This window comes from Lipotes vexillifer, unplaced genomic scaffold (assembly GCF_000442215.2).
Source record: "Lipotes vexillifer unplaced genomic scaffold, Lipotes_vexillifer_v1.1 scaffold63, whole genome shotgun sequence".
Lineage (NCBI taxonomy): Eukaryota > Metazoa > Chordata > Mammalia > Artiodactyla > Lipotidae > Lipotes > Lipotes vexillifer.
In genome coordinates this window covers 1,628,563-1,643,552 of record NW_006784492.1, presented here as the reverse complement: position 1 = coordinate 1,643,552, position 14,990 = coordinate 1,628,563, and the positions used below count along the sequence as shown (strand labels likewise).

Genomic DNA, 14,990 nt, shown 5'->3' with positions numbered 1-14,990 from the left:
GGAAAGAGAAGTCGGGGCTGAATGCCCTGTGTGCCGGGGTTCCTGAGAGCCACCCCAGGCACTGAGCCCTCGGGGCTCTCCAATCAGAGCCCATGTGGGTCAGCGTCAGGGAGAAGAGGTGCCTTGAGCTGGCTCCGAACAGAGAACAACAGGCAGAGAAGGTCCAAGGGCTGTGTAGCTCACACCTGCTGCAGAGGCTGAGCCCTTCCAGAGAAGTAACACCCCTGGCCTGGTCCTTCTGAGCCCCTGCAGTGCTAGGACCCTTCCCCATTTACCAACACTGAGTGAGGCAGGCCTGAGCTGGGCCAGAGGTGCTCACACTCCCTCTAGGTCTCAGCTCGAATGATGCCTCCTCCAGGAAGGCCTCCCTGACTCACCCTGGGCCCTGAGCTTACCCTGTGAGGGCGCATATCCCAGTTATTGTCACACTCACCCAGTCATCCCCCCGACTGGACGGTAAGCTCCACGACACATAGCGGGTCCCTCAGTGTGTGGTGTGGTGGACACACGCTGTACGTGAGGGTTAAGTGCTCCACAGGTGTGAGCCGTTATGACACTTTTCCTCCACCAGAGGCTGACCACGTTGTGTGTCAAGGATGAACGTCATATAAAAATGTTAGGTGTGTAAAGGCTGTGAACCTGCCGCTCCAGAGGCCCTAAACGAGCTTTATCTAAAAGTCTCTGCTTCCCTTTGGGGAAGTTTTGAGAGGGAGTAAACCGCCTATGGACTTATTAGAAAATCCTCATTACTGCCCCTGGGGATGGGGAAGGGCAAAGCCCGAGAAGAAAGAAGCTGAAGCAGAAAAGCAGTCTTGGACCTCAGCGGCATAAATCCCATCGTCCATCCATCCATCCAGTCATCCAATCATTTATTCCTCCATCCATCCATCATCCATTCATCCGTCCACCCACCCATCCATCATCCATCTATCCATCCATCCATCCAATCATCCATCTATTTATTCTTCCCCTCACTCACCCATCATCCATCCATCCTCCCATCCCTCCAACCATTCATCCATCATCCGTCTATCATCCATCCATCCCTCCCTCCCTCAGGGAGCCACAGAAGCTGCTCCAGGGCACCCACCAGGGCTTGGCAAGCAGGAACTCTTGTCTGAAACGGCAGAGCCAGGACCCATATCAAGGGCAGAGGGTTTCATTTCATACCATATGCACACTCCGGGTGCCAAGGGGCCGTGGCTGGGTAGCTCGTAGGGAGCGTATTTTCTTCCAAACTAATCACATGCGCCTTTGCATCATAAACTTCTGAATGTTCATTCAGCGGCAGAGCCGTGAGGAAAGGCGGGGCACCAGGCACAGGAGGTGGGCAGATCCAGGCACTTTGGCAGTAATGTGAGTTTTGCAGACCCAGAATCCCAGTGTCACCCAAGGGAGCATCACAAGTGGCAAGTCTGAAGATGCCACCCGAGCAGTGGTTTTCCCGTTGCCTCCTAAATGTTTACTAGAGCCCATCGGGCTCTGCCCACCAGCCCCTCCCCACTCTCATCCCACACCCGCTGCCCACTCTGGGCTTTGGCTCCCCCACCCCCCCACCACAGGGCCTTTGCACATGCTGTTCCCGCTGCCCAGGATGCTCTTCCCTCTCCTGTTCACCCTTCTGGTCTTAGCTGAAAGCCCCTTTCTCAGGGACCAGATTCCCAGGTGCTGCCCCTCCCCAGCACCTGTCCCAGTTGCGATGTTGCCTTGATGTGGGGCATGGTTTGGTGAGGTCTCCCTCCCTCACTGGACAGTCCTCTCTGCAACGGCAGGGCTGTGAGTGATGACCTCGTACCCCAGCACCTGGCACGTAGCAGATGCTCAATAAATTCGTGTTGTGTGAATGAGCTGGTGAATCAGGTGTCATCTGGTCCCACTCTCTTGACGTAACAGGGAGAGGAGCCCCCTGGGAGCATGTTTGCTCACAGCCATGTGGCACATCAGCGGTAAGGCCCGGCCCCTCCTGGGCACTCTGTCCTCCCAGGACCGAATTTCCCAGCAAAGCCACAAAATTCCGACTGACTACTTCAATCCTCCCCTCAGCAACAACAGCTGTTACCATTATTGTAAGAATACGAGCGGACCAAGGAAACGTCCAGTGACAGAAGCAGGTCCTGCCATTACTGGTCATTCCCTCCCCTGAGCCTCAGTTTTCCCATCTCCAAAATGGGGCAGAAAAAGCAAACAGGTGGAGTCGGGAAAAGGGAGGGAGTTGAAGAATGGAGTTCGCCAAGCCAAGAGCCACCTCTCGGCGGCGACAAGCAGGTCCGGCGGGGCAGCAGGGCCCGCCCCACCCCCGCCTGTCTGACTCGCTGTCTGGCCGCAGGTACCGGAAGGTGGTGTCCAACGTGTGCGAGGGCGGCGTGGACCCGCAGCAGAGCCCGGCGCAGCTGCAGTGCCCCCTCCTGCCGCCGCGGGGCCTGCAGGTCAGCATCCTCGGCGAGGCGGTGGCCGTGCGGCCCGGGGAGGACGTGCTGTTCGTGGTACGGCAGGAACAGGTGAGGGGCCGCTTCACCCGGGCACACGGGGCGCCGGGCAGCGCTCTGTCCGCCTCCACGTCGGTTAGGGCAGCGTCTTTGGACCAGCGGTTTCCGAACTGCGTGGGGGGGAAAGTGGGCCGGGGGGCCGGGGGGCCAGGGGGCCGGGGACCCCTTCCCAGGTCCAGACCAGCACTGAAACAATGAAACAGAAAAGTCGGAAGAGAGGGCAGAGGCAGGGAGGGAACGGAGCAGCGTGCAGAAAGCACAGGCCCAGGGGGGCGTGGCTACAAACATCCGTGTGTGTGTGTGTGTGTGTGTGTGTGTGTGTGTGTGTGTGTGTGTGTGTGTGTGTGTTCACCGCGCGGTGACGTCAGATTTCTTCCTTCCTGTGGGCCGCCTTAAAACTTTTTGAACCTCTCGTTATACTGAGTTAGTTAATTTTGGAATCATAAGAAAAGCAGGAAGCTTTTTTAAAAAAAAAAACTGTAAAAATAAATAAATAAATGCAATGATGCAAACAAAAAAACAAAAAAAACACCGTTACTTATAATCTCATAGCCAAAGACAAATTCCGTAATAGATGATAGATGGATGGATAGGTAAATGGAGAGACAGATATCGTTGATAAACAGATAGAGATAGATGATAGATTGATTGATAGATAATGGATAGACATAGGTACAAATACAGATGGATGGATATAGAAATATTTTGTGTCTGTATATTTATATATACACACACATATATACATACACACAAATATATATATATACACATACCTATATATAAATATATAAATTTCCTCCCCACCTCCTAGTCTTTCTTTTTTTTCTTTAGTACAAGTGTTATATTTTTTTTCTGATTTTAAAAACAGTATATACTCATTGTAGAATGTTGGAAAACCACATTAAAAACATAAGAATATATCACCAAAAATCCTGTTCTCCTAAGGTAGCCACTGTTAATTTTTTTTATTTCCTTCTAGTCTATTTAAACTAATATGCAGCATATGCTTATTTTTCTGATTATAGAAGTAACAAACACTCATTGTACAACATTCAAAAGCAGAACGTAGAAAAACTTACAAACGTTCAGGAAATTCAAAATGACAGAAAAGCACAAAGGGGACGTCAGAACCCCCTGTTCCCACCCCAGGGTCCCAGCCTCTCCCGGCACGTGGCTCTCTTGCGCATTTGGGTCTTCGGTTAACAAATACGTAGCGTGAAATGAGTGGGGCTTTGTAACTGCGTGTGCTTCGTTTAGAAGATGTCCTTCAAAATGTGCCCAGGTGGGGCAGGGTGATGCTGACAGAGGTCTTTGAAGTTGGAAAGCGGGGGCTCTGGTCCAGAGCAAAGAGCTGTACTCGTGGGCACCCGTGTGTCATCCCTCCCCATGCCTAAGGGCTGTACTCCCATCAGCTGGTTTTGTAGCTGGGGACACCCAGCCTCAGACAGGGGCAGCCACTCACCTGAGGCCACACAGTGACAGTGACCGAGCTGCCGTTGGGTCCAGGCCTGGGGCTCCGTGTGGACAGTGGCTGGTTCACAAACCCCAGCAAGGAGCTGATCCTGGGGTGGCCTCCCCTTCCCGCCTGTCCCTGTCCCCGTGATGACTGAGCCTGGTCCTGAGAGTAACGCTGCAGCCTCGGGCAGCCCTGGGGTGTTGGGGGACTCCATTCACAGCAGAGGAGGACGCAGGCCCCCGGCCCGGCTTGGGATCACCCGGACCCTCAGAGGGGACCCAGCTGCCTCCCGGAGCTCCAGGACAGATTTGCAAGAAAAACGGCCACCTGCTGCCCCCTAGAGCCTGGAGTCCCAGCAGCTAAGTCACACCTGCAGTGCTCCATCCAGAGCCTGGACAGGATACGCCTGGCAGCCCACCGCCCCAGCGGGCTGGCACTCTCGGCTGCAGCAGGCGGAGGTGAGGGGGCAACAGAAAGATGCTCCTGGGAGAGAGAGTCCAGAAGAGGCCGCTGGCTCCCATGTTGGAGCCTTGGGAAGGAGTGGGTGCAGGGCTGAGGTGGGTACACACACTGTGGCACACTCGTTCTCTCACACACGGACACTCACACACACACATACATGTTCACGCATTCACATCCGTAACACAACCACAGACGCACACACCCAACCCAGGTGTGGAAACAGTGCTGGATTTAGGGGGATCCAAGTTCTGTAAATATTTAAGCACTGAAAATAAATCTGATGAAGAACCCAGAAACAGACCCACACAAGCAGGCCCGACTGATTTTGGCCCAGGAACAAAAACATCTCAGTGGAGGGAGGATGGGCTTCAGCACATGAAGAGCCGGTAAAAATGAACCTCACACCCGATGCAGAATCACCTCAAAGTGGATCACAGACTTAAATAGAAAATGGAAAACTATAAACCTTTTAGAAAAAAGACAGAGGAAAATAGCCAGAACCTAGGGCTAGGCAGAGAGTTCTCAGACTTGACACCACAAGCCCCATTCATGAAGGAAATCTGATAAATTGGACTTCGTCAAAATGTGACATTTTGCTCTGCGACAGACCCTAAGAAGATGAAAAGCCAGCCACAGAAGGAAATATCTACAAACCACATCCAACAAGGACTAGTACCCAGAATACATGAAGAACCCTCAGAACTCAGCAGTAAGAAGACAAACAGTCCAGTCAGAAAATGGGCAAAAGACATGGAGAGACATTTCATTGACGAGGGTGTACAGATGGCAAATAAGCACATGAAACCATGTTCAGCATCATAAGCCATCAGGGAAATCCAAATCAAACCCTCAAAGAGGTGTCACTGCACACCTAAGGGAACGGCCAAACTAAAAAATAGCGACACCACCAAATGCAGGCGAGGATGCAGAGAAACTGGATCCCTCCTACGTGGCTGATGGGAACGTAAAATTTATAGCCATTCTGGAAAAGTCGGTCGTTTCTTTAAAAGCTAAACGTATTACACTCCTGAGAAATAAAGACTTACATTCACAGGGAAACCTATACATCAAGGTTCACAGTAGCTTTATTCATAACAGCCAGAATCTGCAGACAACCAGATGTCCTGGATGGACAAGTGGATAACACGTGGTGGCACGTCCATCCCGTGGGTGGTACTCCGAAATAAAAAGGAGCAGACTACACACCACAAGCTGGGTGAATCTCCGGAGAACTATACTGAATGCAAAAGCTAATCCCAATGACTCCATGCTTTCTGATTTCATTTATAGAACATTCTCAAAATGACAAAATTATAGAAATGGAGAACAGGTTCTAATCCCATGGAGTCAGGGATGTGATGGAAGAGTGGCAGGAGGGACCCCAGTGGTGACTGAATCAGTGTGGATTCCCTATTTGTGATATTGATGTTCTGCCGGATGTTAGCACAGGGGGAACTGGGTACCAGGGGACTCTCTGTATTGTCCGTTACAATTACATGTGAATTGGCAGTGGCTCAGCATGAAACATCTGAATGTTTTTGAAGCACTCAGTAATAAACACACACACATCTGCCTGGAAACACCACGGTGTGGGTGGCTGGTGTCGCAGTGATGTTACGTTTTTCCTTTCTAGCTCCTTCGCTTTGCCTTTTGTATTCTCTCCTTGTCCTACATTGATACTGTATTACTTTCCTGATTATGACGAGGTGTTTTAAACAAGGAAATGTTTCAATAGTTAAACTTGCACCTGTCTTAGTTGTTTGCAGGCAGGACTCAGGGTCCCCAGGAGGGGGTGGCACCTGCCCATCGAAGCCGCAGGTCCTGACTCAGCCAGAAGCACCTGCCTCTCCCAGGATACAATACAGGAAACCCCTCCCTCTCGGAACAAATCGGACTTGAGACACCCAGCCCCCATGAGACTGCCTTTAAACGGAGAGAGCACCGGCCCATGGGCCAGCCTGCAGGTTCTGGGCTCACAGAGCCTCAGTCTTCCAACCTATAAGATGGGGATAATAGAACGTACTTGTATAAGGTCCCTGAGGCCATCACAACAGTGGCCATAAACTGGGTGGCTTGAAACAACACACATTTCTCCTCTCACAGTTTTGGAGGCTAGAAGTCCAAAATCAAAGTGTCAGCAGACCTGGACTCCCTCTGGAGGATTTTTCCTTGTCTCTGCAGCTTCTGGGGGCCCCAGGCATCCCTGGGCTGTGGCCGCATTTCCTCCAGCCTCTGTCTTCACATAGGTTCCCCTGTGTCTCAAATCCCCTTCCTTTTTCTTATAAAGACCCCAGTCATTGGATTTAGGTCCTGTTCTAATCCAGTGTGACCTCATGTTAACTAATTACATCTGTAACACCCTATTTCCAAATAAGGTACATTCTGAGGTTTCAAGTGGACTGAATAGGAGAGGGGGCAGGGGTGGACACTATTCAACCTGTTACACCATATTTGTGAAGAAAGTTAGATGAACATAATTTACTTAAAAGTATTCTATCGAGTTTTAAGCCTTGGCAGGTGTAAAATAAGAGGATTGCTAAACAGTTAGTGATGATCTGCTTCGTTCTTGATCACTAGGAAATGGTTTTCTGGGTGTTCCTGCAGCAGGGGGAGGGGTGGCAGGAAGGGACGATGCGGGGTGGGAGGAGGGAGGGAGAACATGAGACTGAATATGAGAACTTGCCAGAAAGTTGAAAAAGTTATTGTTCCCTTCACTCAATTTCCTCCCCACGACTCTATGAGGAAAATACGGTTATTGGAAGGATAAGGCTCATGGCGGGGAGTATACGGATGATTGGACAGCTTGTGTGGGTGGGGAAACGCCTGGAAGAGGCAGCAGTGGGTGGGAGCCCCTTCCTGCACAGAGCCTGTGCAGGAGAGCCTGTGCATATGAGCATCACTCCTGGCACCGCATGGAGTGAGGGAATGAACGATTGAATGAATGAGTGAATGCCCCATTGCTGGCCCCCAGCTTTGCACCCACTCCTAAGTGGCTCTGTGGTGTTTCCTGCAGGGCGATGTCCTGACCACCAAGTACCAGGTGGACCTGGGGGACGGCTTCAAGGCCATGTACGTGAACCTCACGTTGACCGGGGAGCCCATCCGGCACCGCTATGAGAACCCTGGCATCTACCGCGTGTCTGTCAGGGCGGAGAACATGGCGGGACACGACGAAGCCGTGCTGTTTGTCCAGGTCAACTGTAAGTCCATCGTCCCTTTGAGGCCAAGTGTCTCTCCCTGTGACAGAGACCTGGTTCTTGGGGAAGCACGGGGAGCCCAAGGGCAGGGAGGCAGGCAGACTGGGCTCGAGTCCACACCCATGGTGGTCTGTGCAGCAGTGGGGATAGTGGTGATGGTGATGGTGATGATGATGGTAGTGGTGGTGATGGTGATGGTGATGGTGATGATGATGGTAGTGGTGGTGATGGTGATGGTGGTGGTGATGATGGTGATGATGGTGGTAGTGGTGGTGATGGTGATGGTGGTGGTGATGATGATGGTAGTGGTGGTGATGGTGGTGGTGATGGTGGTGGTGATGATGGTAGTAGTGGTGATGGTGGTGGTGATGGTGGTGATGATGATGGTAGTAGTGGTGATGGTGGTGGTGGTGATGGTGGTGGTGATGATGATGGTAGTGGTGGTGATGGTGATGGTGGCGGTGATGGTGGTGGTGATGATGGTGATGATGATGGTAGTGGTGGTGATGGTGATGGTGATGGTGGTGATGGTGATGCTAGTGGTGGTGATGGTGATGGTGGTGGTGATGGTGGTGGTGATGATGGTAGTGGTGGTGATGGTGGTGGTGATGGTGGTGGTGATGATGATGGTAGTGGTGGTGATGGTGATGGTGGTGGTGATGGTGGTGATGGTGGTGGTGGTGATGATGGTGATGGTGGTGATGATGGTGATGGTGTTGGTGATGGTGGTGATGGTGGTGGTGGTGATGGTGATGGTGGTGATGGTGGTGGTGGTGGTGATGATGGTGGTGGTGGTGATGGTAGTGGTGGTGATGGTGGTGGTGATGGTGGTGATGGTGGTGGTGATGATGGTAGTGGTGGTGATGGTGGTGGTAGTGATGGTGGTGGTGATGATGATGGTAGTGGTGGTGATGGTGGTGGTGATGGTGGTGATGGTGGTGGTGATGATGGTAGTGGTGGTGATGGTGGTGGTAGTGATGGTGGTGATGATGGTGATGGTGGTGATGATGGTGATGGTGTTGGTGATGGTGGTGATGGTGGTGGTGGTGATGGTGATGGTGGTGATGGTGGTGGTGGTGGTGATGATGGTGATGATGATGGTGGTGATGGTGATGGTGGTGGTGATGATGATGGTAGTGGTGGTGATGGTGGTGGTGATGGTGGTGATGGTGGTGGTGATGATGGTAGTGGTGGTGATGGTGGTGGTGATGGTGGTGATGGTGATGATGATGGTGATGGTGGTGGTCATGATGGTGATGGTGGTGGTGATGATGGTGATGATGGTGATGGTGGTGATGATGGTGGTGGTGGTGATGGTGGGGATGGTGATGGTGGTGGTGATGGTGATGGTGGGGGTGATGGTGATGATGATGGTGATGGTGGTGGTCATGATGGTGATGGTGGTGGTGATGATGGTGATGATGGTGATGGTGGTGATGATGGTGGTGGTGGTGATGGTGGGGATGGTGATGGTGGTGGTGATGGTGATGGTGGGGGTGATGGTGATGATGATGGTGATGGTGGTGGTCATGATGGTGATGGTGGTGGTGATGATGGTGATGATGGTGATGGTGGTGATGATGGTGGTGGTGGTGATGGTGGGGATGGTGATGGTGGTGGTGATGGTGATGGTGGGGGTGATGGTGATGATGATGGTGATGGTGGTGGTCATGATGGTGATGGTGGTGGTGATGGTGATGGTGGTGGTGGTGATGGTGATGGTGGTGGTGATGGTGGTGATGGTGATGATGATGGTGATGGTGGTGGTCATGATGGTGATGGTGGTGGTGATGGTGATGGTGGTGGTCATGATGGTGTTGGTGGTGGTGGTGATGGTGATGATGGTGATGGTGGTGGCGGTAATGGTGGTGGTGATGATGGTGATGGTGATGGTGGTGATGGTGGTGGTGATGGTGATGGTGGTGATGATGGTGATGGTGGTGGTGATGGTGATGGTGGTGACGGTGGTGGTGATGGTGGTGATGAGGTTGATTGTGACAGTGACTGATAGCAGCCTGTGCCATGGCCAGTGCCCTGATGCCCTCTAACCCCTAACCTTTTTCTGGCCCCTGCAGCCCCCCTGCAGGCACTCTACCTCGAAGTGGTTCCTATCATTGGCATCAACCAGGAGGTGACCCTCACAGCTGTGCTGCTGCCCTTGAACCCCAACCTCACCGTCTTCTACTGGTGGATTGGTCACAGCCTGCAGGTATGCTGGCCCCAGGCCCCTGGCAGTCCCTCCTTCCCACAGGCTCCCATCTGGGGTGGAGAGTGGGGCAGGCCCCACCCTCCATACTGGGCAGGACACAGTGTGTGACACCATGGAGGTGAGGAAAGCACACACCGACTCTTCCTTCACCCTGAGCATCTGTCCGGCCATGTCTGAGTGTGGTGGATGGGGCATGAATTGGGTCAGACCCTGCATTTTCCTAGGGAATTGGGTCAGACCCTGCATTTTCCAAGGGAAAGATATGGGAACATAGTAGGTGACCTAAGTTAGTGTGTGACAGGTGTCACAGGAAGGAGACAGGTGACGCGTCTGAAGGTTCCAGAAGAGATCAGGCCATTTCTAGTTATAGCATGGGAGTAGTCAGGGAAGCCTTCATGGAGGAGGGGGTCCCTGGGGCTGGACCCAACCTCAGAAGCCTCACCCAGGGCTGTGGGTTGTATCCTGTGGGCAGTGGGGAGCCAAGGGCAGATGCCTGGTAGGAGACCCTGAGGGCCTCTGCAGGTGAAGCTGCCCACCCTTAGGCCGGGGGGTGCCTCAAGACCCAAAGGGGGATCCTTCATTTATTCAGCAAACGGCAGCCCTTCACCGCCAAGCAGAAAGCCCCAAACAACAGCTGAGGTCCCAGACCGGTAGGGGCCCTGGGCTCCAGACTGTTTCCCTGGCATGAGGAGGGTCGAGGAAGGGGCTCGGGCTCCGGGTTCAAATGGCGACTCAGCCCCTTGCAGCCGAGCTCTTTGGGGCCGGTCGCTGCACCTCCCCAAGCCTCTGCCTCCCTGTCTACAAGGTCCGAGGTAATAGTGAGGCCCAATCGGATGTGTGTGCCCACCCCACAGGGTGGCTGCTGAGCTGGCCGCTGGGGTCCAAGGATGAAGGTCCCATAGCCCAGCTGAGTGTGGAGGGGGTGAGAAGGTGAAAGGGATCAGGGTGGAGGCCCTGCCTAGCAGCCGCCATGCGCCTTCGACACCATCCACGGAGGGGGGCTCGGAGCCTCTGGAGGGAAGGGTCACTGGGAGACAGTGTCTGTGCTGGGGAGCTCAGGAACGGGCGTCTCTGGGGGGCCCTCTCCATACCCCTGGGGGGCTCTCAGTGAGCACACTCAGTGAAGCCCTGGCCGCACACCGGGGCCAGCTCTCCAGCCCAGCCCTGACCCCCGCTCGTGCCCGCAGCCCCTGCTGTCCCTGGAGAACTCCGTGACAACGCGGTTTGGGGACACAGGGGACGTGCGCGTGACGGTGCAGGCTGCCTGCGGGACCTCCGTGCTGCAGGACTCCAAAGTGGTCCGCGTGCTGGGTGAGTTCCCCCCCTCCCACCCCCCGGGACAGGCAGCACAGCCCCTCCTTTTCAGGAGCTCAGGGTCGGGGGCAGGCGGTGTACATGCCACCGACGTCCTGGTCATCCCAGGCAGGGCCCAGCGGGGCAGAGGGGCCAGCAAACGCAGCTCTGATGCCCCCGGCCTTGCTGGCCTCCATTTCCCCATCTGTAAAATAAATACCGACAACTCCTATGTCCATGGCATTCACAGGCTCCACATGGCACAAATGAGGACGCAGCTGAGGGGCTTGACAAGGTCACCCAGCAGCAACAGAGCTGGGATTGGGCTCCGGGTCTGCCTGCCCACCGGGTGCCTGTCTTTAGCACCCCCGTTATCTGAGGGTTGTCACGTGATTGTATCACTTTTGTTGAGAGTCCTGCTCTGAATCCATGCCCCATTTGTTGGCTCGCTGGGGGCTCTGAGCCCCCCAGGAGACATTTACGATAGAAAATTAGTCCTGAGAATGGAAGAGACCCCCCACCCCTCACACCATGTTGCCCTCATCACCACACTGATAAACCTTCATTTTGCTTTAAGAACAGCCTCTCCTGTAGACAGCAGCCATCAGTTAAATATTTAGGGGACTGCCCTCAGCCATTCCTTCATTCACGAGCATGTGGGCAGCAGGCCCTGAGCCCAGAGCCTTGAAACAGTCATCTCCACCTGCACTGCATGCTCACACTTCACAGGGCACTTTTCCCTTGAGCTCCACGTCCCTGCAAAACCTCTTTCCATTTTACAAATCAAGAAACCAAGGCTCGGGAGGTAAGCGGAGAGATTGCAGTTCACTCTGAGACTCATGCTGCCGGGTCTTTTTTTTTTTTTTTTTTTTTTTAACCACCTGCTGCTTGTGGTTCTAGAATAGGTTTCTGAGTTGCAGACCCTGGGAAATGTGAGAGACAGAGAAGGTGGGGACTCTGCTCTCCAGGGACTCTTACTCTGGTGGGGGAACCAGCCCAGTCAAAGTCCATGGATCCCTGGGGGACGAGAAGTCAACGTCGTAGGGTGTGTATGTCCTTGTGAGTTGATGGGGCAAATCACACAGCAGGCTTGGCCCTCCCTCCGGGGCAGCACTGCTGTCCTCGTCATTGTCATCTTTGTTGTTGTTATTATTATTATTAAATGGCAGCCAGTGTAGTGGGCCCTGCCCGGGACAGTTGCTGGCACACACACTGGGAAGAATCTTGTTTTCTGAAAGTGGGCCACAGGATCCACACCCAGGGCCAGCCCTGGACCACCCAGGGGGTGTGACCACCGTCCTCAGAGGAAGCAGGGCCGGGTGCCCAGGACTGACCCACTCTCCCATCTCTGCCTCTTTCCAGATCAATTTCAGGTCATGCCTCTGCAGTTTTCCAAGGACCTGGACGCTCACAACCCCAACACCCCCGAGTGGAGGGAGGACATTGGCCTCGTGGTGTCCCGGCTCCTCTCCAAGGTGCCCCCAGCCCACCACTGGCAAAACCACCTGCCCACCTCTGGGTTGTGGGTGCCCCAGAGAAGCGGGGGCTGTGGAACCCCCAGGAGAGGGCAGGCGGGCTGCCCTGCAGTCCTGATGCTCTGTCCTTCACATCGGCTGACAGTGGTGCTTGGAAGCCATGTAGGGTCCTCTTACCTGGCCCTGGGGGACATGCAGCCAGACTGTCACCTTGCAGAGGAGGGACAGGACTGCATCTTCCATGCACATCTAGTGAGCACCAGCTGTTTGCACAAGACACAATTGCTGTTCTACAACAGAATCTCTTTAAAGGGATTTTCATTTACTCACTACGTTTCTCTTCTGGGCTGGATACTGGAGACAGAGAGATGAGTCAGTGTGATGGCTGCCCTCAGGGAGCTCACAGAAAGCAAAGGCAGTGCATCAGGGTGGGCATAGGGCACTCGAGGCCCTTGGGCCCCCAGTGGGAGAAAACCCAGCCCTCTAGAGTCATCCAAGGCTGTCACAGACTGAGGCCCACCCTGGCCATGCCTCCCTTTGGCCCATTAATAATTCGGGTAATATTGTCCTGGGTGTTGAAGGATGAATAGGAGTTTGCCAGATGAACATGCATGGAGTGGGACTTTCAGGAGACAGAGCTTTGTGGGTTGAGGGAGTTGCATGGCCAGGAGCCCTGACATTTGGGAGGACAGTAGCCAGGGAGGGGCCTGCTCACCTGGGCATGGTGGGAGGAATGAGCTGAAGGGGGCAGGCCTGGCTGAGCAGAGGCTGGGGTGGTGGCTACAGGCTGAGGGACCAGGAGAGCTGGGCTGCAGTAGGTAGAAGGCAGTGCCATAAGCTGCTGGGGCCATGACTCCAGGTGTACAGGGGTCAGGAATGGCCAAGACTCAGGCCACTCAGGGAGAGAGGGTATTCCTGGGTCCCTGGAGTGTGGCAGGGGACAGAGAAGGCCGGTGGATCAGAGTGGCTGTCTGTGTCCCCGCAGGAGACCAGCATCCCCGAGGAGCTGCTGGTGACCGTTGTAAAGCCGGGGCTGCCCACCTTGGCCGACCTGCACGTGCTTCTGCCCCCTCCCAGGCCCACGAGGAAGAGGAGCCTCATAAGTGACAAGGTATCTCCTGCGGCCACTGGGCCGGGTCCTCCCCACGCCACCGAGGGTTTGGTGGTGATTCCCGACAAGCACGGGGACCTCAGCCTCTCGTCATTGCGTAAAGGCTTATCTCTCACCAATCACTGTCCCTCCTCCCCCTTGTGGCTACCCCAAGATCACAATGGAGGGGGAGTGGGGGGGACCAGGGCATTGGGCAGGACCACCCCTTCAGGGGGATGCTCCACTTTCACTCCCATTTCATTGGCTAGAGCTGATCACACGGCCCCAGCCTCACTGCGAGGGGTGAGCACCGGCCAGGAGATCCTGGGCCACAGTTTCAGAGCATCCAACTAGGACGGGGAATCAAAAGATGAATGGGGCGGGGGGACTTCCCTCGTGGTCCAGCGGTTAAGACTTCACCTTCCAATGCAGGGGTTGGGGGTTTGATTTCTGGTCGGGGAGTTAAGATCCCACATGCCTCACGGCCAAAAAGCCAAAACATAAAACAGAAGCAACATTGTAACAAATTCAATATAGACTTTAAAAATGGTCCACATCAAAAAAAGGGAAGAACTTCACGCCCTCTAGGGCGGCTGTAATTCCGTACCAAGCAGACAGCAATGAGTGTGGACGAGGATACGGAGAAACTGACCCCTCATTCACTGCTGGCGGGAGTGGAAAATGGTGCAGCCACCGCGGAAACAGTCTTGGTTCTTTAAACAGTTAAACACAGAATTACAGAATGATGCAGCAGCCCCACCCCCGGGAGTGTACCAAAGAGAACTGAAAATGTATGTCGACACACACGTGTGTGCCTGAATGTTCATAGCCCCAAAGTGGAAACAACCCAAATGTCCTCCACAGATGAGTGGATAAGCAGAAGGTGGGCCATCCACACAGTGGAATATTATTCAGCCACCAAAAGGGATGAGATTCTGATCCAGGCTGCAACTTGGATGAACATTGGAAACATGATGTTAAGTGAAAGAAGATGGTCACAAAAAGCCACAAATTGTGTGATTCCACTCATATGAAATGTCCAGAATAGGGAAATCCACAGAGACAGAGCATTGCTGGGGGCTGGGGGCTGGGGGCTGGCGGCAGGGGAGTGACTGCTCACGGTTTTAGGGGTTTCCTTTGGGAGGAGGAAAATGTTCTGGAATTAGATAGTGGTGGTGGGCATGACTGTGAATATACTAAAAACCACTGAATTGTACACTTGAAGAAAGTAAATGTTATCTCAAGAAAAGATGAACCAGAACCACAGCCAAGCTCTGAGCTAATCGAGAAGACAGATGCTCATGCAGATGGTCTGGAAAGAG

At 53.7% G+C, this 14,990-nt stretch overlaps 1 protein-coding gene across 1 annotated transcript in view; it reads left to right on the top strand.

Moving 5' to 3' along the window:
- The window catches only part of SORCS2 (sortilin related VPS10 domain containing receptor 2), a gene marked incomplete at its 5' end in the record, with an annotated part of 504,457 nt that overhangs the window by 482,517 nt on the left and 6,950 nt on the right, over positions 1-14,990 (top strand). Inside the window, 6 exons of the mRNA XM_007456900.1 lie at positions 2,327-2,498; positions 7,418-7,604; positions 9,677-9,810; positions 10,998-11,121; positions 12,466-12,578; positions 13,564-13,689. Coding sequence (XP_007456962.1) covers positions 2,327-2,498; positions 7,418-7,604; positions 9,677-9,810; positions 10,998-11,121; positions 12,466-12,578; positions 13,564-13,689 — 856 coding nt within the window. The remainder of the gene's footprint in view (positions 1-2,326; positions 2,499-7,417; positions 7,605-9,676; positions 9,811-10,997; positions 11,122-12,465; positions 12,579-13,563; positions 13,690-14,990) is intronic.